At 49.3% G+C, this 22,777-nt stretch overlaps 2 protein-coding genes across 3 annotated transcripts; one reads left to right on the forward strand and one right to left on the reverse strand.

The window, feature by feature from the left end:
• Positions 1-510: 510 nt before the first annotated feature.
• On the forward strand, positions 511-12,264 carry PIP4P1 (phosphatidylinositol-4,5-bisphosphate 4-phosphatase 1). The gene is made up of 7 exons (XM_035135884.3): positions 511-751; positions 1,525-1,727; positions 6,418-6,524; positions 7,783-7,888; positions 8,632-8,684; positions 9,227-9,317; positions 10,015-12,264. Exons 1-7 carry the CDS (start codon positions 607-609, stop codon positions 10,156-10,158), a joined length of 849 nt encoding a protein of 282 aa, XP_034991775.1. The 5' UTR covers positions 511-606; the 3' UTR covers positions 10,159-12,264.
• Positions 12,265-13,879: 1,615 nt separating this feature from the next.
• Positions 13,880-22,676, reverse strand: APEX1 (apurinic/apyrimidinic endodeoxyribonuclease 1). Of its 2 annotated transcripts, none has more exons than XM_035135883.3 (5): positions 22,455-22,676; positions 21,395-21,542; positions 19,367-19,548; positions 16,375-16,567; positions 13,880-15,251 (listed from the first exon to the last, which is right to left on the reverse strand). In XM_035135883.3, the coding sequence occupies exons 2-5, from the start codon at positions 21,456-21,458 to the stop codon at positions 14,737-14,739; spliced, it is 954 nt and encodes a 317-aa protein (XP_034991774.2). In that variant the 5' UTR covers positions 21,459-21,542; positions 22,455-22,676; the 3' UTR covers positions 13,880-14,736. The 2 variants fall into 2 exon arrangements, with proteins under 2 accessions (XP_034991774.2, XP_088510709.1); XM_088654583.1 differs by having other exon boundaries at positions 22,243-22,484.
• Positions 22,677-22,777: the final 101 nt, after the last annotated feature.

Genomic DNA, 22,777 nt, shown 5'->3' on the forward strand with positions numbered 1-22,777 from the left:
TCAGAGAACGGGAGGAGACTTCCTGAGTGAACGACGGGGTGAGCTTGAGTCTATCCAATGGGAGAACAGAGTTTTTATCACGTGAAACATAAGGCCCTGTCTCTGCCAATACACGCAGAGACATGGGATCATACTATGGAACAGCGGCAGGTCTTAGCCAATGAAAACACTTGGCTTGCTTGTCACGTGGGTCAACCGTTCCTCAGTTCGCACCGCTCTGACAGCCGTATTGTAAATCAACGGAGGGGCGGGAGGAAATGACTCAGGGGACAAGAGGGAGCGGACTGCAGGAGCAGCCAATGAAAAGGCCAGAGAAGAATCACGGGATGAGGGTGCATTGAGGGGCAATTGTATGCTGTGGGCGGGCACGTTTCCTGCCCAATCAAGGCGCGCGGGAGCTGCACGGGCGCCACCACGAGTGCCCAATCACTAAACAAATTCCCTAGCTCCCTTCACGTGATGAGGCTCTTTGCAGTCAACAGGAACAGGATGTCATTCATCACGTGACTAGAGTAGCGCGCGGGGGGGGGCAAGGGGCGGGGTCGTGCGCTACGGAAGCCGAGAGGGACGCAGAACAGGGCGGTTGCAGCAGCAACAGTAGCAGCGATGGCTGCGGACGGCGAGCGCTCCCCGCTACTACCAGCCGAGCCCGGGGATGGGGGCGGCCTCGGCGCTGGAGGGCTGGTGGGGCCCGCAGGGCTGGTCTCGGCCTCCGCCTCGAACCCGCCGGGGAAGCCGAACCCGCCTCAGGGTGAGCCACGCCCCCTCATTGATATGCATGAGATTCCAATTGAGTGGGGGAGCAGTGGAGGGGCGATGGGGGGAGAAGGCGAGGGAAGCCTCCCAAGTAAAAGAAGCGGAGTTAGAACATCAGGGGCGGGGTCTTTAGCTGCGTAGGCGTGGCTACTTCGAATGAAGGCGTGGCCATGTGCTGCAGGGGCTGGGCTACAGGCAATGGGGGTTCTAGGCGCCCCCGCCCAGCAATTAGTGAGGCAATAAGTTGAGAAGTTCAGGGGTGGTCCGGGAAGGTTTTTGTAGGATGGGGGGGGGTCGTAGATAAGAAAAAGGGACAGGTGAGGGCATGATTGGCTTCACAGTAGTCTGATGGGCAACATGTTAGAGGAGAGGTGGATCACCCTGTGGAGGGGTCCCCCAAAGGCTGAGTTTGAGCATTTACAGGAGGCAATAATATGTTGGCTGACAGTTGGAGGTCCGATTGCAAAAATAAACAAACAAATGAATAACATCCTTGTCTTTTTCTGATCCACTCGATGGGGTGGAGTGGGTGAAGAGTTAAGCCAAGTGCCAGTAGATATTGGAGTTTCGTGGGATGAATTTGGGCAGAGCCGATGACAGATTTTTTTAAAGGGGTTGTTGAAGTATTTGTGAAATGTGATGTGTGGTGTTTTGGGAAAAGGCAGCTGAGATGCAGGTCTGGTTGAAGCAGAGTGAAGAGGGGTTGGGACACTGAAGCAATAGTCCATGCTCCCTTTCCACAGACACTTCTTTCTTTCCTCTTGAAAGGGTTTCCTTCCTTCAGTGGGGTCAACGATGGGGGCCAGGCAGCTGTGCTTCCCGGAGAGGACCCCCCACCCTACTCGCCTATGGCATCTCCAGAGAGCGGCAGTGCTCCCATGATCACTTGCCGGGTTTGCCAGAGCCCCATCAATGTTGAGGGCAAGATGCATCAGCATGTCGTGAAATGCAGCGTCTGCAACGAGGCCACGGTGAGCACTGTTGGAAGGGCGGGTGGTATGATGACAGTGGGGCTGAGGTAGCGGTGAAGAGGAGGAGATGTGTGCCAGGAGATCCTTGGCTCAGATCTTGTCTCAATTAGCGAAGCTCTAGGCTTGTTTCATCTTTAGCTCAACAGCCATTATTTCTCAGCCTCAGCTGTTATCCACAACATCACTTCTAATAGCCAAGTTGTAGCCCAGGTGGCACATTAGGTACACATAAATATAGTTGTGGGGTCTTTTTTTTCTGTAGCAGGACTGTTTGTTTAACTATGAGACTGGAGCTCAGGCAAAAGATGCACAACTGATCTAGCTTGGTGTTAAAACATCTGCATCGTGTCCATTCTAAAAGATGTGATGTTCCAACTTTGGCATATGCAGGTGGATCTGGGAAAGGCTTCCAGCCTGAAATTCAGGAGTCCCACTACTAGTCAGTGTAGGTGGCACTACTGAGCTAGGTGAACAAGTGGCCTGACTTGGGATAAGTCAGCTTCGTCTGTAAGCTGTTGGTTTGCCAGGTAACTGTTGAGTCAGCCTTTGGCAAGCTGTTTCCAACTACAGCTGATGGGAGTTACAATACAAAACATCTCAGGGCACCAACTTGCTGGTGGCTGTGCTAGGCTGATGGAAACCAACCAGCTGACTTCCTTTTAACTTGGGACCTAATGAGAAAAGAAGAAAATGGGTAGGAACTTTTCTCTCTCTCTCTCCTCTCTCATAATATTAGATCCTGGGGTCACACAGTGAAAACCAATTGACATTCAGGATAACGAAGAGGACATACCAGTTCCTGTTCACACCCCCACATAATTAACTAATGATACCAGACAGGGTGTTGGGTCAATAGCTTAGGTAGGTTTAAAAGTGGCTTACGCAGAAACATGGAGGAGGAGAGATTTATAAATTGTCAATGGTGACTATGTGGAATCTCCAGCTACAGAGGCAACATACCTCTGAATTAAAATTTGCTCAGCAAGAATCTAAAGGAGAGGGCAGTTACTTGCACTTGGTTAGTAAATGTTGGGGAACAGGTATTTTGTCTCATCTACCAGCGTTCATCATCTTAAATGGGAAATGGAGATCGTGGATCCACTCCAGGATCCTTTTGAGGTTTTTTATTTTTAAAAAATATACTCTGACTTTTTGAGGAACTTCCTCCACAAATGTTGACTGGGATTGCAGAAAGAAGTGCAAAAAAATAGAGTAAAGGTGGCAATGAATTTGGATGGGATGAATCACTTCTTTCTGCAATCCCAGTCAACCTCACCAATCAACCAAACAAGAGTGTTAGGCCCTCTGACACAGGTGTTCCCAACCTCTTTGGAGTTTTAGGGGTACACCTGGGAATTATAAGAAACATACTCATTTTACAGATGAAAAGTGGGCGATGGATAGAAACACACTTAAAAAGCAGGTGAAACACCAACCCCTGCAGAAAAACAACCTCAAAATACAGTACAGACCAACAGCAACAGCAAAACACCCTTCCCCAAAATAAGGCTATCTCCTCCCAACCTCCCCAAAGCCTTACAATAAATAGATATGAAAGGGGCAACTTAGGGAGCCCTAGTCACAACAGTTTTAATGGAAGGAAAATAGAAGGTGAAAGACGCACATCCTTGACTCAGTTCCTCATCCCTTGTTCCCAATATATAGCAGGAGGAAAAGCTTATCCTGCACTCATGTTGTTAGTGAAGGATTTGGGGATGGTTCCTTTGCACAACAGAGCTAGTGGGGATTTCCTTTTTCTTTATCCCCATGCCTAGTTCCTTGTAGGTCTGAACCTTCTGGAGGTAATAAGACTCTGATTTATTGGGTTCTTGAAAGCACTACACTAAGATAATGTACATGGACTACTTTGAACACACAGGGTGCCTGGCTGGTGCAAAGTCTTGCTATGAGGACACTTCCACAGTGGGGCAGAGCTTCCTTTCTTGGCTTTGCTTCTCCCCATTCCTCCCTTTGCACTGTTCCTTTGTTTAGAATATTCTGTGTTAAACTTGAGAGAGAGGGTAATAGGCTAAAATTTCGCTAAAGCCTAGTCTGGCATACGAACATAAATCTTGGAAGCTGAAATTGCAGCTCAGCAGTGGCCTTGATGCTTGGACAAGCAGATTCCACAGAGTTGTTGTGATGTGATGCACTGCTGTCTGGGCACCCTCCAAAGTTTTAAATCAAAGCTACAGATCTCCACTCTGTTGTTTCATGTATTTTCCAGAATAATTACCTAGAGTTAACCTGCCCCCCCTTTTTTTAATCACCTGGAGAAACCTGTCTGACCGTAGTTAGCTCAGCTTCTTCTCATCCAATAAGTGAAATCTCATTTATGGGTGCTGACAAACACAAAAGTGTGGTTCAAGAGGTATGGTCTGTTGGACTTTGGAGCTAGGTTTATACAGGTTTGCTGTGCTGCTGCCACATTCCGGTTGTGCTTTCTGCCTCTGGAACCTCAAATTACCAATAACACATCATCTGTGGGGTAGAGGTATGGTGCAAAGCTTTTCAGACAGTTACTAAATTGAAGAAAGAATTCATATTTCAAGATCATGAAATGCACAAGCTTATCTAGTTGTTTTAATATGATACTTTATCATTAAATGGGAATAGTCTATAAATACCACCAGCAGCTTAGGGTCAGCTATAAACATTAAACAAGTTAGCTTTAAGGAAATAATTGCTCTGTTGAAACCCTTTAGTCAGATTGTCCTTTTGTTCTCTCCAATTAAGCCTTAATGGAGGTCACCACTAGAAGCCTCTTCTATCAGTCCTCTGCTGACCTATTGGCATTCAGATCTATCTTTCCTTGGTTCCCTGGAAGTCTTCTCTCCAGCACTCCTAACCACTAGCAGAGCCCAACACTCTGAGCTGCTTCTCTCTCCTTCCCTTGGGGCTGCAGGCAGATTCTCCACTTAACTCATTGAGCCAAGTGATTCAGCGATCTTCAATAAAACCAGATCTCTGGCCACTGAGCCACTCTCTGTGTTTCTGAGGCCGTGCTTCTCGGACTGTCTTCTTCCCTGGCCCTCCTTTATTCTGCTGTCCATTCATTCTGACCAACTCCTTCCAGCTCCCAGACCCCTCCTTTTTACTGCACACCTGGCCATATATATACTACAGTACTTCTAATCCCCACTGGTCTAGCCCCAGCCAATCGCCATGCCCAAATGAAAATTCTAAGCCTCCGTCCACCAATCAAAATATGCAAAAATCTTCAATCCCTGTTTTGCATACTGTGAATTTCACCACCAGCCTTTCCTCAGAGCTGTCTGTTATGGCCCCAGTGAGAATTAAATCACTGAAGCAGAGTGAAGACTTCCAACATAATCATCACTCTATATATTACCCAATACACATTCAAACCTCATTCACAGGGGTCAGCAAACTTTTTCAGCAGGGGGCCCGTCCACTGTTCCGCAGATCTTGTGGGGGGCTGGACTATATTTTGGAAAAAAATATGAACAAATTCCTATGCCCCACAAATAACCCAGAGATGCATTTTAAATAAAAGGACACATTCTACTCATGTAAAAACACGCTGATTCCTGTCCGTCTGTGGGCCGGATTGAGAAGATGATTGGGCTGCATCCGGCTGCCAGGCCTTAATTTGGGGCCCCTGCTCATTCACATGTCGATTTCTTCATGTGTTGAAACATTCCTTAATATCTGGCTTCCCCAGCCTGGTGCCCTCCAGATGTTTTGGACTACAGGGCTAATCAAGAGCTGTAGTTTAGCAGCAGAGGGAGGCTTGTGTGCCTTAACCCAAAGTGAGGAACTTGCAGTCCTCCAGATGTTCGTGGATTTCAACTCCCATCCTTCCTTGCCATTGTCCATGCTTGGCAGGGTTGACAAGAATTGAAGTCAAGCAACACTGCAAGGCCACAGCCCTCATTCCTCTTCTAAACCTTCACGACAGATTATAGACATATTCACTGGAGTCCAGTGTGACTTAGTTCATTGTTATTTTCATACATTCTCTTCTGCACTGTAAATTGAACTACTATTACTTCTGCCATTCATTGGACGGTCTGCTTAAATTGGGTGGTGTAGGTATTGTTGCATTCCGTACTAGAGTTTAAAGCACTTCACAATTCTTATCTCCACTTCTGCATTGGGAGGAGAGGTGTGGCTGCAAGTTTAATGATTTATCTATGACCAGCTACAAAGCCTTACGGCGAAAGGAGTCTCCCAGGTCCAGAATACTTGCTCTGAACCCTTGCTTAGCACTGACTGTTGCTTGTCATATAATACACAGTTCAAGATACTTGGGACCAAATATAGAATAAAATATTGACCTGGGGTGGAAATCAACCTGCAAATTTCTGTGCCTTTCTCCTCCATTTGCCCTACTGGCTCTCTGGCCTAAAGTCCCACCTCTTCTGCTGCAATGAATACTCCTTTTTCTCAGCCTTAGCTTGCTATTCTGGGCCCTGAGTGAGAATTTCACCTAGCCCCTGCTTCTCACCCTTCTGCCATCTTGGCTGCCACTAAGCCATCCTCACACTCCCATCTCTGTGCCTTTTCCTTCCGCAGCCCCACCCTATAAATTACAGAAACCCTGCAAGATCTTTCCCTAGAGAAATAGACCTTTCACGTTCCCTAATGGCCTCCTCCTTTCACTCTTCAACCAGGATGTGTGTTTGCTTCTTACAGATTGTGTCCTTTTGTCTTTTTTCTGCTACAGCCTATCAAAAATGCCCCGCCTGGTAAGAAGTATGTGAGATGCCCCTGCAACTGCCTCCTGATCTGCAAAGTGACATCGCAGCGCATTGCCTGTCCTCGGATATACTGGTAACGGAATGGGCTGGGAGAGGTGCTGAGAAAGGGACATGGCAGCTTTGCTGCAATTCCATTGGGGAGTTTGGGGGTGGGACCCCCACTTCTGCAGCCCAGGTGAAAGAAGTTTGATTTCTGAACTTGGGATATGCTTGTGGGGGGGAGGGTACCCTAGAACCCCACCCCCACTATGCTCTATGGAGTGGTGACTTACAGGATCTGGGTCCTAATTTTCTCACTCATATGTGGGCCACTATGACAGTTGGGTAGTCCCTCTCACCTGTCAGTCACCTGACACCATTGTTTCAGGTGACTTAACATCAAAGGAAAGAATTGGGCAGAATTTTTCTTTTTGTTAAGGCAGTCGGAACCTTTTGCTTATCTATTGCAAGTCTGTTGCCAGAGATCTGTTGATCCTGACTTCCCTTTTGCCCTCTTGCACCTCGACCTAGACACCATCGGAGAGCTGTTTACCCACTCCTCCTTTTCCAGTGGCATTTCCTTAACTAGGAGGCACCTGTAAATGAGTTGTTATATAAGCTCCGAGTTAGTCTGTTTCTGGTGATTATATTGTGCGCACTGTCTTGAGGACCAACCAATTGACTGGATATAAATGGCTTTAATTTCACTCGAAGCCTTAATCTGAAACCCCTCCCACCCCTGAACAGGATGCGGCCAGGAGCCTGGTGCTGTTTGAAATAAAAATTAAGAATCCTTGTATCCTGGGGAGAAAAACGTCTTTACTAGGAAACGTTTGCTGCATTGTGTGATCAGAGATGCCTGATGATTGTTGTGTGTGTGAACTGTGAAAACAATGTCACAGAAGCAGGGGGCCATAGATGCTTGTTTTAGGACAGGCATCCCCAAACTGCGGCCCTCCAGATGTTTTGGCCTACAACTCCCATGATCCCTATGGTCAGGGATGATGGGAATTGTAGTCCAAAACATCTGGAGGGCCGAAGTTTGGGGGTGCCTGTTTTAGGAGGTGAGGAATGGAGAGATGGAGCACTTCTTTTTACTTGCCATGATCAATAGTTGTATTGCTGCGGAACTGAATTTAGCTGGGCAAGCTGGATCTGTTGGGAGGACAGACCTACCGTAGCTGCATGTCGGGGCAATATTGGCAACAAGCAGGGAATAAAGGAGTAATGTTGGGATTGGGAAGTGGGTGGTGTGCCAGTTTCCAGGCTGTACCACTGGTACAGGCACGGAAAGGCTTATGAGAGCAGCCATCTAATCTTATTCTTCTCTCTCCCCCCCCCCCTGTTCCCAGTAAAAGGATCATTAACCTGGGCCCAGTGCATCCAGGGCCTCTGAGTCCTGAGCCACAGCCTGTCGGCGTGCGCGTCAACTGCGGACATTGCAAAAACAACTTCCTGGTAAGGGGTGCTTGGACGGGAGGCCAGGGTCATTGGGGGTGGAGCGGGGTGGAAAGAGAGAAGGCTAGGACTTGGGATCTTCCCACCGTCTCCAGTTTTTGGAAATGAAACAGTAGGTTGTTATTTTGCCTAAAATACCCTTTCTCCAGAACATCAACTGAACCAGTGGTGTATGTAATGGACAGAGCAGAGGTAGTCAACGTGGGGCCTTCCAGTTATGGTCGGACTGCAGCTCAGATCAACCCCCGTGTGGCCGATTGTCAGGGGTGGTGGAAGTTGCAGTCTCAAAACATGCGGAGGGAAGTGGGTTGGCTGCCTGTCCCTGGGATGCTATTTGGCCTGGGAAGCCCATGATCAAATTGTCAGCCTCAAATTTCACCTCTGGGTGGCCTCTGGGCATCGGGATCTCTGGGCAGAACGTCCCTTGCAGGATTGTTACACCGAAAAATTGTTGGGGGAGCAACATCCACTGCTCTGGGCTCGCTGGCAGAAGGGCAGGATAAAAGTGTAATTCACAAATCAGTTGGTCCACATGCTACATTTAAGGAGTGGCTTGTTCTGCTTTTGGGATTCCTTTTGGGATGGGTGGCAAGGGATAATCTTGACCCTTCTGTTGTGGCACCCTGGCAGACCTGCTTGAAGAGCCAGATGAGCAGGTGGTGTGCTTGATGGGTGGGCACCTCTGGAGTTGAGTAGTTTTACTTCATGTTTTCTTTTTGTTTGTTTTTTCTTCCTCCCTTCAGTGGACAGAGTTCACGGACCGCACATTAGCACGATGTCCTCACTGCCGTAAAGTGTGAGTTAACTCCCTTCTTCCTTAACACACAAGCCACACTAATGGGGCAGGGGGAGATTGAGGGAATGTTCTGAATAGCTGCTGTATCCATTTCATAGAATCACAGAACTGTCGAGTTGGAAGGGACCCTGAGTGTCTTCTATAGTCCAGCCCCCTGCAATGCAGGAATCTCAACTAGATCATACATGGCAGGTGGCCATCCAACCTCTGCTTAAAAACTTCCAAGGAAGGAGAGCCCACCACCTCTCGAGGGAGACCATTCCACTGATGAACTAGTAGCTGGATTGGGGGAGTGGGGCTGGCACTTCTTTTTCTCGGACAGGTGAACCTGGAAGTGTGTTATGTATTTTGAGCCAGGCTGCTCAAGAGCACAAGCTGCATTTTTTGTTAAGTCACCTGAGCAGAGGTTGGCTGCTTGCTCTGGGCCAGCCAGTGCGGCAAACTCCTCTGAAGTGCTTCCCTAAGATCTGAGTGTTCAAATCCCTCCAGAGAACTGAGGCTCCCTAAGCACATTTTGATGGGCTGCCTATATCTGCCCCCAGATCCTCCATCGGGCGACGTTATCCCCGGAAGAGATGCTTTTGCTGCTTCCTGCTAGGCGTGTTGATGGCTGTGACAGCAACAGGACTTGCGGTGAGTGTGAGCAAGAAGGCACAGTCCCAGTGTTGCCCTTCCTGGTGTTTGCTGTCTGAAACTGAACTAGCCACTGCTGCTCAGTTTTCAGTGCAAAATATTAGGAAGTTTCATTAGATCTGGGCCTGGGACAGCTTTTGGCTTTAAGTAGCCCACGACCCTGAGATTCCCCACGCATTGAACAGGCTGCTTATTTCTCAGTACAGTCGTATCTTGGAAGTCGTACAAATTCCTTATTTGTGGAATGGCTTTGTTGAGGTATCAAAATTACGGGGCACGTACAGAAAATCATAACATTAAAAAGGGGCAGATGACATTTTAAGGGAAACTCCTGAAAAGTCCCTAGGTAGCAAAACTTGGTGGGTATGTTTTGGAGAGAAACACGAGCACGTTGGACTGCTCAAGAGTGTGGTTCCCAGAGTTTGGTCCTAACCTCACCCACATATATCAGCACTGCGGTGTGTGCGAAGCAGGAAGTTAGAGCCCCATCCACTTCTGGCATGAGACTAGCTTATCTGTGCCCCATAGGTGTTTATGCTGCACCCTGAGCAACGGCATGCCCTCAGGCTCCTCCCAATATCCTCAGTCCCCTCCCTCTTTCACAGAAAACCCCTTTATCCGTTTGACTGGTGGTGAAAGTGAGCCTGGCAGCATCACCATTTGCTGACTCCTCTTTGCCTCTCCTTTTTGTCTCTAGTTTGGTACGTGGAAGCAAGCCAGGATATACGGCGGGATCTACGCCTCTTGGGCCCTGGTTATTCTCCTGGCCTTGGTGTGCCTTGGTCGAGCCACATACTGGGCCTGCATGAGGGTCAGCCACCCTGTCCAGAACTTCTCCTGAGCCTTTTCCTCCGTTTCCAGCTCCTGCTGCTGCTCCGAGCACATCATCTACCGAGAGCCAGCCCTGTCCGTCCTCATTTATTCCCCCCCCTCCTTCCGCTTTGGGGCTGGGACCTTCCGGGGCCACCCTCCTGCTGTGCCAGCACCCCATTTTTCAGTCATCTCAGCAGCTGCTACAACCCTTACCCAGGAGTCTCTTTCCTGGTCGTTCACCCTGGATCTGGTGGTGCCAAAAAGGGACGATCTGACCTGAAGAACTTTCTTAACCTGCGGAAATCTGGGAGGAGGGGGGCTACCCCAGTGCCAGCAGAGTTCTCCGGGGGCAACAGAACACTAAATGGGACCAACGTCAAGAGGGGCTTATGTGCGATTAGACATTGTGGGTTCCAAGAAACTGGCATAAATTCCTGAGTGCCTCCCGTGTGTGGGAGACATCAGAGCTATGGTGACTGCGCTGGGACATATGAGCAACAGGGGCCGGAGTGGTCGGGTGATTAGATTGAAGCGGTCCAATCCCAGTTGCGATGGGCTCAACCACTTCGAGATTTTTAAAAAATTACAGTGACTCGGCTGGGACATTTTTGGCAGAGCGGTACGTTTTAAGGATCCGTTGGCTGCTCTTTGAGCTGCTTGTGAAACACTTCCCAGGCTGGAAGGAGCTACAGGACATCAGTACTGCATCCTTTTTCTTTGCTCCCTGACTTTGGGGCAGAGAGTGTCGAGGCACCTTGCACATTCCTTAAATGGTGAGCCTGTGACGAGAGGCGTGGAAGGCGACCAGATCCTCGGCTGCTGGCTTCCCGTGGCACTTGGGAGAACTCAGTTACTTAATGGCCAGTACATTGCACCTTGGCGTGGGTGCTCCAGACTCCTTCCAGGCCCTCCTTCTCCCCAGACCCTCCTGTCCCTTAATACCGCCTGGCGTTTGGCTAAATGCCCCCTACCCAGCCAACAGCCCTCTATTCTGTGACCAGCGGCAATCCCAAGATCTGGAAGGCTCATGCTGACAGAATCTCTGGTACTACATTTTGACACTTTTTTTTTTTAAAGAAACAACCACGTCCCTTGATCCTAATTCGCTTCTCTCCCCCTCTCCGCCCTTTTTTGTTTGCACATTCCTTGGTGGAGGAATTTCCCCCTCTTGCCCCTCCAAGAACCAAATCCCTACTTGGGATGGTGGGGCTGAGGGACCCTCCCCCATCTTACGCATCATGTCACTGATTTGTGCCTGGTTTAACAAGCCCCCCCCCGGCCCCCCAATCCCATCCTATCATGCACTGAGACTTGTCAAGTTTTACCCTTGGATCTAGGGGAGTGGGTTCCCATTCCCTTATTTACTGCTGGGTGGGACAGCTAAGTCCTTTCCCCTCATTCTACCTGCAATTCTGTCTGCAATCTTTCCTCCTGGCTTGAAATTCCAACCTCATCTCTTTGTGTTCTGATCCTGGACAGACTTTTCCACCCCTGCCCCTTCGACTTGCTTCCAAGAACATGCTTTTGTGTTACCCCATTTTGGGTGGTGGTGGTACTCCTTTCCTTAAATCGGGGGAACCTTTGGGCCTCTGGATGTTGCTGGACTTGCAACTCCCATCATCCCTTGCTGCTGGACCCTGTTGAAAGCACAGCAACTGGAGGCCCCAATGTACCCCACTCCCTGGCCTGGGTCACTTGAGGCCTGCGAGAGACATTCATGGGAGGGAGGCTTGGCTCCATCTGTTTTGGAGGGAGGCCAGCCTTGGCAGCGCAACCAGAGGGGAACGGGTCTTGGTCCTGCTTCCGTGCATGTCTTGGCTTTTGTCAATGGGGTGTTTTTAAGTCCCTCCCTCAGATTTCCCCCTTCCTCGTGCCCCCATGGCTTTGAGCTTGTGGCCCCAAACTTGTTGCCGTTGCAGCTTTGTATATATAAGAATAACTGATGTGTACATAGAGCTATTTAAGATTCGCTCTCCTATCCGGTGGCTCCCTCGCTCCCGCCCACCTGCGTGCCTGCACCTTGTCTCTCCTTCGCTCATGCTGAAACTCGCCTCTCGCTCTTCTTTGCCTCCACACAGCCAAAGGAGGAATGCAGATTGGATGGTTGTAAATAAAGTGAAAGATTCCATACGTCTTCTGAGGGCTGGACGCCCTTTGGGTGATTGTTTTCTTGGGAGTGTGGTTTGGACCATATTTGGATTTTTGAGGGGGGGGGTGCTAATTGGGGATGTGCAGTTTCCTAATTTCAACCTGGTGCCCTCCAGAGGGCCCACAACTCCCCACAAGTGCCCTGCCAACACACAATGGCCAGGCATGATGGCAGCTGCCCTGTCTCCCTTGTAGGCGGACTTAATCCTGTGCCCTTCAAACAAAAACTCTCCTGGTCTTGATCCCTTGTTCACAGTTGCTAATATGGGGCTGCCCTAAACTGAGGAATGGGGGAACCTGTGACCTTGCTGATGGTGTTGGACTATGAATCCCATCAGCTCCAGCTGGCATGGCCACTGGTCAGAGGTGATGGGAATTGTAGTCCAGCAATATTGGGAGGGCTACAGGTCCTTGCCCCCCATCCTAGTCCTAAACCATTTTGGGACCAAAATGGGGAAATATAAATGACAGGTTAAGAAACCTTTGAACTATTTCAAGACCATCTTCTCCATCGGTCTGGGCTGCTTTTGACTAGCACTGACAGGCATTTAAGGTGGGGTATTCTGCTTGTCGAGAATGTTCCCTTTTAAGATGTGGACACAGTCTACCAGGAAATTCTGCTTTTTGAAAGAGAGCCCTGAATTGCCCCGTAGTCATCCAGATTTACCCCTTAATCATGCCTCACGGGGATTCCAATCCAAGCCTACAGGCAGGGCTGCTACATCACCTCAACAGATGGCTTGCTGGCAGTGTGATTTGGGAAGAAATGTGGCATTTTATTAACTGCAAAGGCCCCCAGTCTTGTGTTGCCACCCTCCCAACCCTCCAATATGTTTAGATAAGCTTTTTTTTAAAAAAAAATGATTTCTGCAAAGTACTTTGTGATGCTTACCTTAAAAGCAGTATATAGAATAGAATAGAATTCAACTAATTCAGCTGCAATAGGCTGCATGTGGAGAAAAAAGGTGACATGGTATATAGTAATCTAGAGCCAGGGTTGCTGTCAGGCTGAGGCTATTACAGGCGTAGCTAATGTGGGACCCTCCACCTATTGTCCACTGCAACTCCCATGAGCCCCAGTCAGCACGGCCAAAGGTCAAGGGAGATTTGGTCCAAGAATATCTGAACTGAGGGTGCCACGTTGGCTACCCTTGTGCTAGGGAGACCTGCATTTAAATCTTCATTCAAGTGTGATAGTCGCTGGATGACCATGAGTCAGTCATTGCCAGAGGTCTCCCTCATAGGTTTCTTGGAGGATCCAACAGATGGGGAAAGTAATTCCTGTGACTCTGGGAGATGGACAGGATAAAAATGAAGCAAATAGTCATTAGCAGGGTGCAGGGAGGAAGACCATCACTCAAGACTCCAACTATAGTGGCTGAAGCCCATTGGAACGGAGCCAAATACTAGGTGGAGCCTGTCCCCATGGTCTCCCCTATTGAGTGACACAAGGGGTAACAGAGACTAAAGCTGACAGGTCAGGTGACCCCTTGGGCTGGCTGGAAGTGGGAAGGCAGACTGAGCGTTGGTGTGGCAGTGCCCATTCACCTCTGCTGACCCTCCAACCTTGAGAATAATGCCGCAAAAATAACCAGGACAGCTGTAGAAATTTACATTTTATATATATATAAAGGAAAGTTTAATGCACTTTTTTCCAGAAGAGTTAAATCTTTTGTCTCGGAGCACCATTGCTGCCTAGAGGAGGGGGGCAGCCTTTTGTAAGGAGAAAACGGGTAGCTGCTAGGTAGAAAAATAAGGGAGGGGAGGCCAAAGGAGTTGGAAAGAGAAAACTCTTAGCTTTTCCTAAATACCAGAGAAGCTTCCACTTTCGAGAACTACATCGCACAAGGGTTGCCAGCTGCTGAACCGGCAATACCAACCTCACATTTAACAGCCTGGAGTCAGAAAGACACCATATGGCTTACCCTGCATCTCCCGCCTCTTGACTCCCACCTGCTCTAGAGGGGAAAACCAGACCCTGCTGACTCGCAACAGGCAGCGGGGGGGGGGTGGTGGTGGTGGTGCATGAACTTCTGCAGCACTGGATTCCCCCAGCACTCTGCACCATTTCACAAGCCCCAAACCATCCTTGGGGAGAGGCAGAACTGCAAAAGAGGCGGTCTCCCAGATCAGGAGCAGGCAACCCAGTGGGCGCCCTCTGCAGATATCCTGCTGTGAACAAATACCAGGGAAATTTGAAGCCCCCACTAGAGAAGAGTGGGCATGAACATGGACCAGAGTTTGCCACCATAATGCCCTCTAGATGTTGTGGATTGCACCTCCCAAGAGCAAGACATCTGGATGGCACTGTGTTGGCAACCCCTGGCGTTTTCTCAAATCCCACAAGCAGGACTTTTAGGTTTTCTAGGGCCGGGTCACTCTATCCACCTCTGGGCTCCAGCTGCAATATCAGAGGACCCATGTTAGTAACCGCCCTCTCCATCCCCTTGTATCTCCATCAGACAGCCAGGTACAGGGTGATGGGGCAGTGGTCGCTCCCCAGGGCTGTGGATCGGATCTTGCTGTCGCAGACGTTCTCCAGCAGGTCTTTGGAGACCACAAAGTAGTCGAGCCGCCAGCCCACGTTCTTGGCCCGGGCGTTCATCATGTAGGTCCAGAAGGTGTAGGCGTAGGGGGTGTCGGGGTAGAGGTGGCGGAACGTGTCGGCGAAGCCGGCCTCCAGCAGCTTCCCGAAACCCTCCCGCTCCTCGGGGGTGAAGCCGGCATTCTTCTTGTTGCCCTTGGGGTTCTTCAGGTCGATCTCCTGGTGGGCCACGTTGAGGTCCCCGCAGAGGACGAGGGGCTTGCGGGCAGCCAGGCCTTGCAGGTAGGAGCGGAAGGCCACGTCCCATCGCTGGCGGTACTCCAGTCGCACCAGGCCCCTGCCCGCATTGGGGACGTAGGCCGTCACCAGGAAGTAGGAGGGGAACTCGGCCGTGATCACCCGGCCTTCCTTGTCGTGCTCCTCCTCGCCTGCAGGAGGGGCAGAGAACGGAAACAGTCACTGGTTACAGGAGCAGCAGAGCGGACAACTGGATCTGGTGGGGAACCTAGGTCTCCTTCAGGCCTTGCAGGCAGAGTTTGAGTCACAATGTTTGTTTGAGAGCCAGTGTGGTGTAGTGGTTAAGAGCAGTAGACTTGTAATCTGGGGAACTGGGTTCGCGTCTCCACTCCTCCACATGCAGCTGCTGGGTGACCTTGGGCTAGTCACGCTTCTCTGAAGTCTCAGCCCCACTCACCTCACAGAGTGTTTGTCGTGGGAGAGGAAGGGAAAGGAGAATGTTAGCCACTTTGAGACTCCTTCGGGTAGTGATAAGGCGGGATATCAAATCCAAACTCTTCTTTTGATTTATATACCCCTTTTCTTACACTTACATACACCAGCTGAGAGACGGTGGCTGGCCCAAGTGAGCTACAAGGCAGAGTGGGGATTCGAACCCTGGTCTCCCAGGTTATAGCCCAACACTCTAACCACTACACCACACCAGCTGTCGCCAGGTGACCTTTTTCTCTTTTGTCTACAGGGCTCTTTTCAAAGCACCTCGCCAGGGACTATGCAAGACCCGGCAGTTGACCAATTGTCCCAAACTGATTAACAGTGAAAATTGTAAAAAAATCCTGATGTTTTGGACTACAGCATGATCCTTGACCATTGTTTATGCTAGCTGTAAGATAAACAAGGGCATCGTTCAAAAGCAAAAGAAACACAGGACTTGCAGACAACCCAGGATAGATTTGTGGCAGAGGACAGTGTAGTTTAGGGGTGAGGGACCTTTATTAGCCCGTGGGCCGCATTTCTGTCTGGACAACTTTCCAGGGGCCACATGCCGGTGGCGGGGGAGGCCAGAGGGGAAAGTGGGTAAAGTAATTCATACAAATGTTACGTTCACACAGTTTCTACACACGTTCCTCTCTATTCTCCATCTGGACAAGTGAAAGCCATCAGAGTTCAAGGACACGTTCAAGCCACATAAAAACACTTGAGGTGTGAAGACAGGGCCAGACAAGAGAGGCAAGGCCTGAGGAGAGTTCTGGGGGCCAGACAAGAGGCCTGGAGGGCCAGTACAGGTTGTCATGGGGTTTCAGAAGTCCTTACCGATACCGTAGGTGACATCTACAGGCTTGGCTTTGGAGAGGAGGGCCACCCCACTGTAGCCTTCCTTGTCATCAGAGCAGGCCCAGTACTTGTGGGGATAGTCGGCCAGGTCCCGGATCTCGGCCGGCAGCTGTTTTTCCGCACATTTTGTCTCTTGGAGGCAGAGTATGTCTGGCTTCTCCTCACACACCCACTGTGGGGAGAGATGGCTTTAGGTCAGGTCTCCCATCTTCTCATGAAAAATAAATAATAATAAATTTTTATTTATACCCCGCCCTCCCCAGTCAAAACCGGACTCAGGGCGGCTGACACCAATAAAATTACAATAAGACGTAAAAGAAAGAAAAACAATTAAAATGCGAGTAAAAATACAGTTTAAATTTAAAATTTAATTAAAGCGAATTACAATAATCAAGCCTGGAGGCGAAAAGAAAAACTGGATTTAGCAGGGTGGGGAGCAGACTGAGAGAGGGGCCTGGGTTAGGTTGCTGACGAAACTAGCTTCGTACTGAAGGGATTCCTAGAGTCATAGAACTGTAGAGTTGGAAGGGACTATGAGGGTCATCTAGTCCAACCCCTTGCAATGCAGGAATCTTTTGCCCAATGTGGGGCTCGAACCCACGACCCTGAGATTAAGAGCCTCATGCTCTACCAGCTGAGCCTTAGTGTGGTGTAGTAGTACAGTCCTATCTCGGAAGTCGAACGGAATCCGTTCCGGAAGTCCCGCTGGACTTTCAAAACATTTGGAAACCAAGGTGCGGCTTCCTGCAGCCAATCAGAAGCTACGGAAGCTGCGTCAGATGTTCAGATTCCAAAGAACGTTCGCAAACCGAACGCTCACTTCCGGGTTTGCGGCGTTCGGGAGCCAAAACGTTTGAGTCACAAGGTGTTTGTCAACCAAGGTACAATTGTAGTAGTAATAGAGTCAACTCTAGGACCAGAGAGACCTGGGTTCAAATCCCCACCCGGTTATGAAGCTTGCTGATTGTGGACTAATTGTTGCCCTCTCAGGCAAAACTCCCTCACAGCAGTGCTGTGATGATAAAACGTAGAAAAATGTGTATTTATTCACTTATATGCCGTCTTCAACATGCTTCCCCAACATCTCGAAGAATGGCTGGCATAAGACCCACGTCTGAAACCCAGAAAGCCATTGCCAGTCATCACTGACAATATGGAGTACAACGGACACATACTAATAACCGTCACAGTTCCCAAATTCCTTGGGTCTTATGTACCAAAACAGCACTGCACAGAAACAAGAGAGGGGCGTCAAGCAAGATCTGGGGATCCCCAATATTTGCAAAAACAGTCACACCTCCGTTTAAGTATGCTTCGGTTTGAGTACTTTCAGTTTAAGTACTCCGCGGACCCGTCTGGAACGGATGAATCCACTTTCCATTACTTTCAATGGGAATGTTCGCTTCAGGTTAAGTACAGACTTCCGGAACCAATTGTGTACTTAAACCGAAGTACCACTGTAAGCTTTAGGGGAGCAAAAACGTGAAGAGGAAGAACATCCCTATAAAACAAAACTAAAAACCTAGCCCAATAAAGTCTGAGCATGCAAAGAAATGCTGAGTATTGGGGGTGGGGGGTGGGGGAGAGATGACAAAGAAAGCCAGGTGGGAGAATGGAATGGAGCATCCTGCAAAAAGGCCTGGCTGGCTGGCACCCAGAATGGGAGCATTCTGCACAGCAACATTTTGTTACAGCTCTACTTGCACTCCTACATCCCTACTGAGAAGTCTGTTCTGGGAGGGGAAGAGCTTTAATCCCAGCCTATCGGCTCAGTTGCTTGCTTCCTGCAGCCCCAGGGGGATTCCCTGGTTTACCCAGGAGGACATCTGGTTGCCATACCACTGGCTCCTAACTGTGTCTCTACGAGAGGGTGGGAATGCAACTATCCCTTGAGGGCCTGCATCATCTCCAAGGAAACATTTAACGCAATGGGTAGCCATGGTGAAGCACAACTAGGGGGAAATGGCTGTAACGAAGGTGGAAGGGGAGCAGGGAAGGAGACAAACCGCCAGGCAGAGGCTTTCCTCCAACGTAGCTCAGCTGTGGCCCTCCAGGTCGGGGACTCCAATTCCCATCATACCACGATGGCTGGGGCTGATGGGATTTGGAGTCCAGCAACATTTGAAGGACCACAATCTCCCCACTTCTGAACTACAGCATGTGGGGCTTTTTCTACTTTAGATACTGGGGTTGGGGGAATCACTAAAGAGACTCAATACTGTATAAGCTTTTTACCAAATTACAGTGGTACCTCGGTTTAAGTACACAATTGGTTCCGGAAGTCTGTACTTAACCTGAAGTGTACTTAACCTGAAGCGAACTTTCCCATTGAAAGTAATGGAAAGTGGATTAATCCATTCCAGACGGGTTCGCGGAGTACTTAAACTGAAAGTACTCAAACCGAAGCGTACTTAAACCAAGGTATGACTGTATTCTCAAAATAAAGTACAGAGAGAGAAGGGAGGCACATGGGAGGGGGAAGATCTACGTCCCACACCATTCCTTGCATTCAGGAGGAGTCACCCAAATAACTGGCATCAGATCCAGGACACGCAAACGAGAAGGACTCCTTCATGGAACCCAGATCCAATTTGTGGAATTCACGGACCACGAGATGTGGCGGCGACGGCCTCTTTGAAATGGAATTAAAAAATTCATGGAGGAGGGGAGCAAGATCTATGAACAGTCATGGGATAAATGGATCCCAGGTCAGATTCTGGTAGGGTGGAAGGCAGGGAGCCCATAAAGCAGGGGGACAGCCAGCCAAGGAGAGAGGCCTGGCCAGCTCCATTCTCATTTTGTCTCCAAGGGGCAAGACTGAGATGGAGGAGGAAGCAGCCGGCAGGACAAGATGCAAGCAGGAAGGCAGGCAGATGGGGCTGTGAGGGCAGACTGGGGTTAGGGGGGCAGTGCCCCCCCACTCCCCCGCAGGGGTCAGCCTCCACCGGCTGAGCCTATTCTTATGCCTTACCTCCAGCCCCTTCTTTTTGAACCAGGCTCGGATCCCGTCAACATTCCAGGAGGTGACCTTCAAGGTGTATTTCTTGCCACTGGGAGAGGTGAGTTTGTCAGGGGGGTCTTGGTACAGGATTGGACCATCGGCCTCCTTCTCAGCTTTCGCCCCACCTTTCTTAGCCTTCTTAGGCTCTGGTTCTGGCAAGAATAAAGAGTGAAGAGTAAGAAACAAATCCCTTTTCATCAGTCATAAGAGACATCGGGGTTCCCTGTAAGGTTTGCAAATACCTACTTGCCCGATTTCATCTATTCTAGCAAATAACATTTTCCTCCAAGAAACTATGTAGTGGTGGTTTATAAGCATCAGTTTTTCTTTTTTTTCTTTTTTTTTGTCCATCCTATATAACAAAAGTCCAAGTGTCTCTGCATCCAGATTTCCCGTGTGTCCCTGGGTTACTGCGCATGGGCCCCAGGGACACAGGGATTGGACAGCAGAGACTGGACGCACACACACACGCGCTCTCCCCCCACCTATCGTTTCCCTGCGGCTGCCAACCGCCGCTCCTGGCTGGACTGAGCGTTGGCGGGGGGGGGGGAGCGCGCACGTGTGTGCGTCCAGCAAGGACAGGTCCCGGGGTTCGGAGAAGCGTTGCGCAAGCGCTTTCCTGTCCCCCTGCCGCCGACAGCAAGGACAGGTCCCAGGGTTTGGAGAAGCGCTGCGCAAGCGCTTCTCCGAACCCCAGGATGTTCTAGCGCCCATTATTGAACGGGCTGAAATACACTAGTATCTGAATACTGTCAGTGTAGCCTAGTGGATTGGGGGTGGGGAGGTAGGCTGGTTAGTTCTGTGGATTTATTTGCAAAATTGGATCCAAACACATGTGTGTCATTCATTCATTCACCACAGAAAACAAACACACATATAAAGATGCCACACAGTAACCAAGACTGGGGCAGAGGAACACCTCCACCAGGGAAGTGGTTTTACTTAACTCCAGGGCTAGCAACGTAGAATTACAAGCCAGTGTGTTGGTTAGAGGGTTGAGCTAGGACCTAGGAGACCAGGGTTCAAATTCCTATTCAGCTACAAAGCAGTATACAACCCGCTGGGCATGCAATATTATTTATTACAGCGGTGCCTCGCAAGACGAATTTAATTCGTCCCACGAGTCGCTTTGTATAGCGAAAAATTTGTTTTGCGAAGCGGCTCCCATAGGAACGCATTGAAGTGTGGTTTCCCATAGGGTGCCTCGCAAGACGGAAAAAAAATTGTCTTGCGAGGCACCCTATGGGACGAAAAAAATTTGTCTTGCAAAGCACGCCATAGGAAACTTCGTCTTGCAAGTCTCCATTGAAATCGCAAAACGCTTTCGTTTTGCGAGTTTTTCGTCTTGTGATGCATTCGTCTAGCGAGGTACCACTACATGTATAAATAATAAAATAGATTACTTGCTTCATTAATACATTTCCTTCGCAGAGTTCAAGGCAGTGTACAAAGTTCTCTTTCTCCCCATCCCAATATTTTATGTTCACAGTAACATTGTGGGGAAGGCTAGTTAGGTGGAAAGATAGTGACACCTCATTGAAAGATGGGCCCACAGCACTAAAATCGAAGGTAAGTAAGCCTGCCTGCTCTTTGAGGCTTGCAACTGTCAATCACCTGGCTGATGCCATAATGGAAATTGGATCGCTTCTGCGCATGCACGAGCTGCGCAGAAGCGATCTGCGCATCTGACGCCGCGGAACCCGGATGTAAACACTTCTGGGTCCGCGGCGTTTGTAAACGGAGGCGTTCATTAACAGAGGTAGTTGTAAGCCGAGGTTCCACTGTAGTAGTAATGATAAAAATAATTTAATTTCTTATCCATCCCTCACAAAAATAGTACCAAAGCAGGTTACAGCATTAAATATATGAATATTAAAAAGTTTAAAACAAATTATAGCCACAAGAATAGGGTGAGTCCTAAAAATATCTATCACAAGTATCCTATAAGCCTCATCCACATTCAAATCCATCTTTATTGCCAAGACTGAAGACACCGACCTGCTACTGCCTCCTTCTCCTCAGGAAGGGCTTCACCTTCCTTCTTCTTGCCCCGTTTTGGCATCGTAGGTGCCCACCTGGATCCTACCCTAGGCAGCTGGCAGTGCAACCTCGCCTGCAGCAGGCTATTGAGCAGCGAAGTCGTCTTCTGGGGAGGAAGAATCATTATGGTAAACACTCCCAAACCGGCACCTTCTAGTGCCATAAATCCCATTGACTTTGGTGGCTTTAAAAGATTAGGCAAATTCACGGTGGATAAAGATGAGATGACTGTGTTGTGCCTCTGAATACCATTTGCCGGAAATCACAAGTGGGGAGAGTGCTGTTGGCATTCAAGTCTTGCTTATGGGCTTCCCATACGCATCTGGCTGGCTGCTATGAGAACAGGATACTGGATGGGCCTTTGGCCTGATCCGGCAGGCTTTTCTTAAGACAAATCCCCTAGTTATTATTTATTTTTATTTATTTATTATTTCCACCCAGCAAAGTGTCTTTTTGCTCTACAAATATCTGCTCATTCTTAGCCAATTATGATAATTCCCCCAGTTCAAATGACAGTGCCCTGACAGCTGCCCAGAGCGCAGAAATAATATATGAGGAGGCATAGACACTAGACTGGATTAAGCTTCTGGCTAATTCAAATCTTAGCAAGATGCAACGGGGGGGGGCTGAACCTGTTCGATTTTACCTGTCATGCAACCACGATGAATTCTGAACCAACTGGATTTTGAACCGCTATGCAACTACGATTGCATATGCACCACTGGGCTGTGGGTTGTGGGTTGTGGGTCCCCCCCCCCCGCCCCGCCATGCAACTATAATGAAATCAGCACCAGCTGAGATTTTACCTGCCGCACAACTTTTAAGGGCACCTTTAAAGGCCTTCCAGGGAGAAGGGGGAACAAAAAGCGGGGAGGAGAAACCACCTTATCAATACACTCTCCCTCTGCAAAGACAGAAGACCAGCTTCCCCCTTCGTTTTTGTATAAATAATGCAATTAATAAAATTAAATAATAGCTAATAAGCAGCTAAGATCAAACTCCAATTGTTTCTCCTTACCGCACCAGGATCCCTGCGCTGCCCAGAGACAAAGGCGGAGACTGCAGAGCTCGCACGCGCGCAAGGAGAATGGAGAGCCCCGGAGAAAAGCACGTGGAGTGGATTTGTATCACGTGACACAGGTTGCTGAAAAGGGCCTGAGAGGGCGGGGCTCTAATTGTGAAAGCGAGAGGGGAGATGCCTTGGTTTTGATGGAGGAAAGGCTATGGACCGTAGTGGCACGAAGGGGTTAAAGAAACTTAGAGTGTGTCACGTGGAGAGGGAGTAGAAGAAGTTCGCTGTTTGATGACGTAGCGGGACTCTCTCCGGGCAGCCTCCGCCCC

The sequence above is a fragment of the Zootoca vivipara genome, chromosome 12 (genome assembly GCF_965207765.1).
Source record: "Zootoca vivipara chromosome 12, rZooViv2.hap1.1, whole genome shotgun sequence".
Taxonomy (NCBI): Eukaryota; Metazoa; Chordata; class Lepidosauria; order Squamata; family Lacertidae; genus Zootoca; species Zootoca vivipara.

Coding starts and splice junctions, on each gene's coding strand:
- PIP4P1 (XM_035135884.3), top strand. CDS start 607: ATGGCTGCGGACGGCGAGCGCTCCCCGCTACTACCAGCCGAGCCCGGG. Junction 1,728..6,417: donor GCGTCTGCAACGAGGCCACG/GTGAGCACTGTT, acceptor TTTCTGCTACAG/CCTATCAAAAATGCCCCGCC. Junction 7,889..8,631: donor ATTGCAAAAACAACTTCCTG/GTAAGGGGTGCT, acceptor TCCTCCCTTCAG/TGGACAGAGTTCACGGACCG.
- APEX1 (XM_035135883.3), bottom strand. CDS start 21,458: ATGCCAAAACGGGGCAAGAAGAAGGAAGGTGAAGCCCTTCCTGAGGAG. Junction 19,549..21,394: donor GGAGAAGGAGGCAGTAGCAG/GTCGGTGTCTTC, acceptor TATTCTTGCCAG/AACCAGAGCCTAAGAAGGCT. Junction 15,252..16,374: donor AGATGTCACCTACGGTATCG/GTAAGGACTTCT, acceptor CCCCTCCTGCAG/GCGAGGAGGAGCACGACAAG.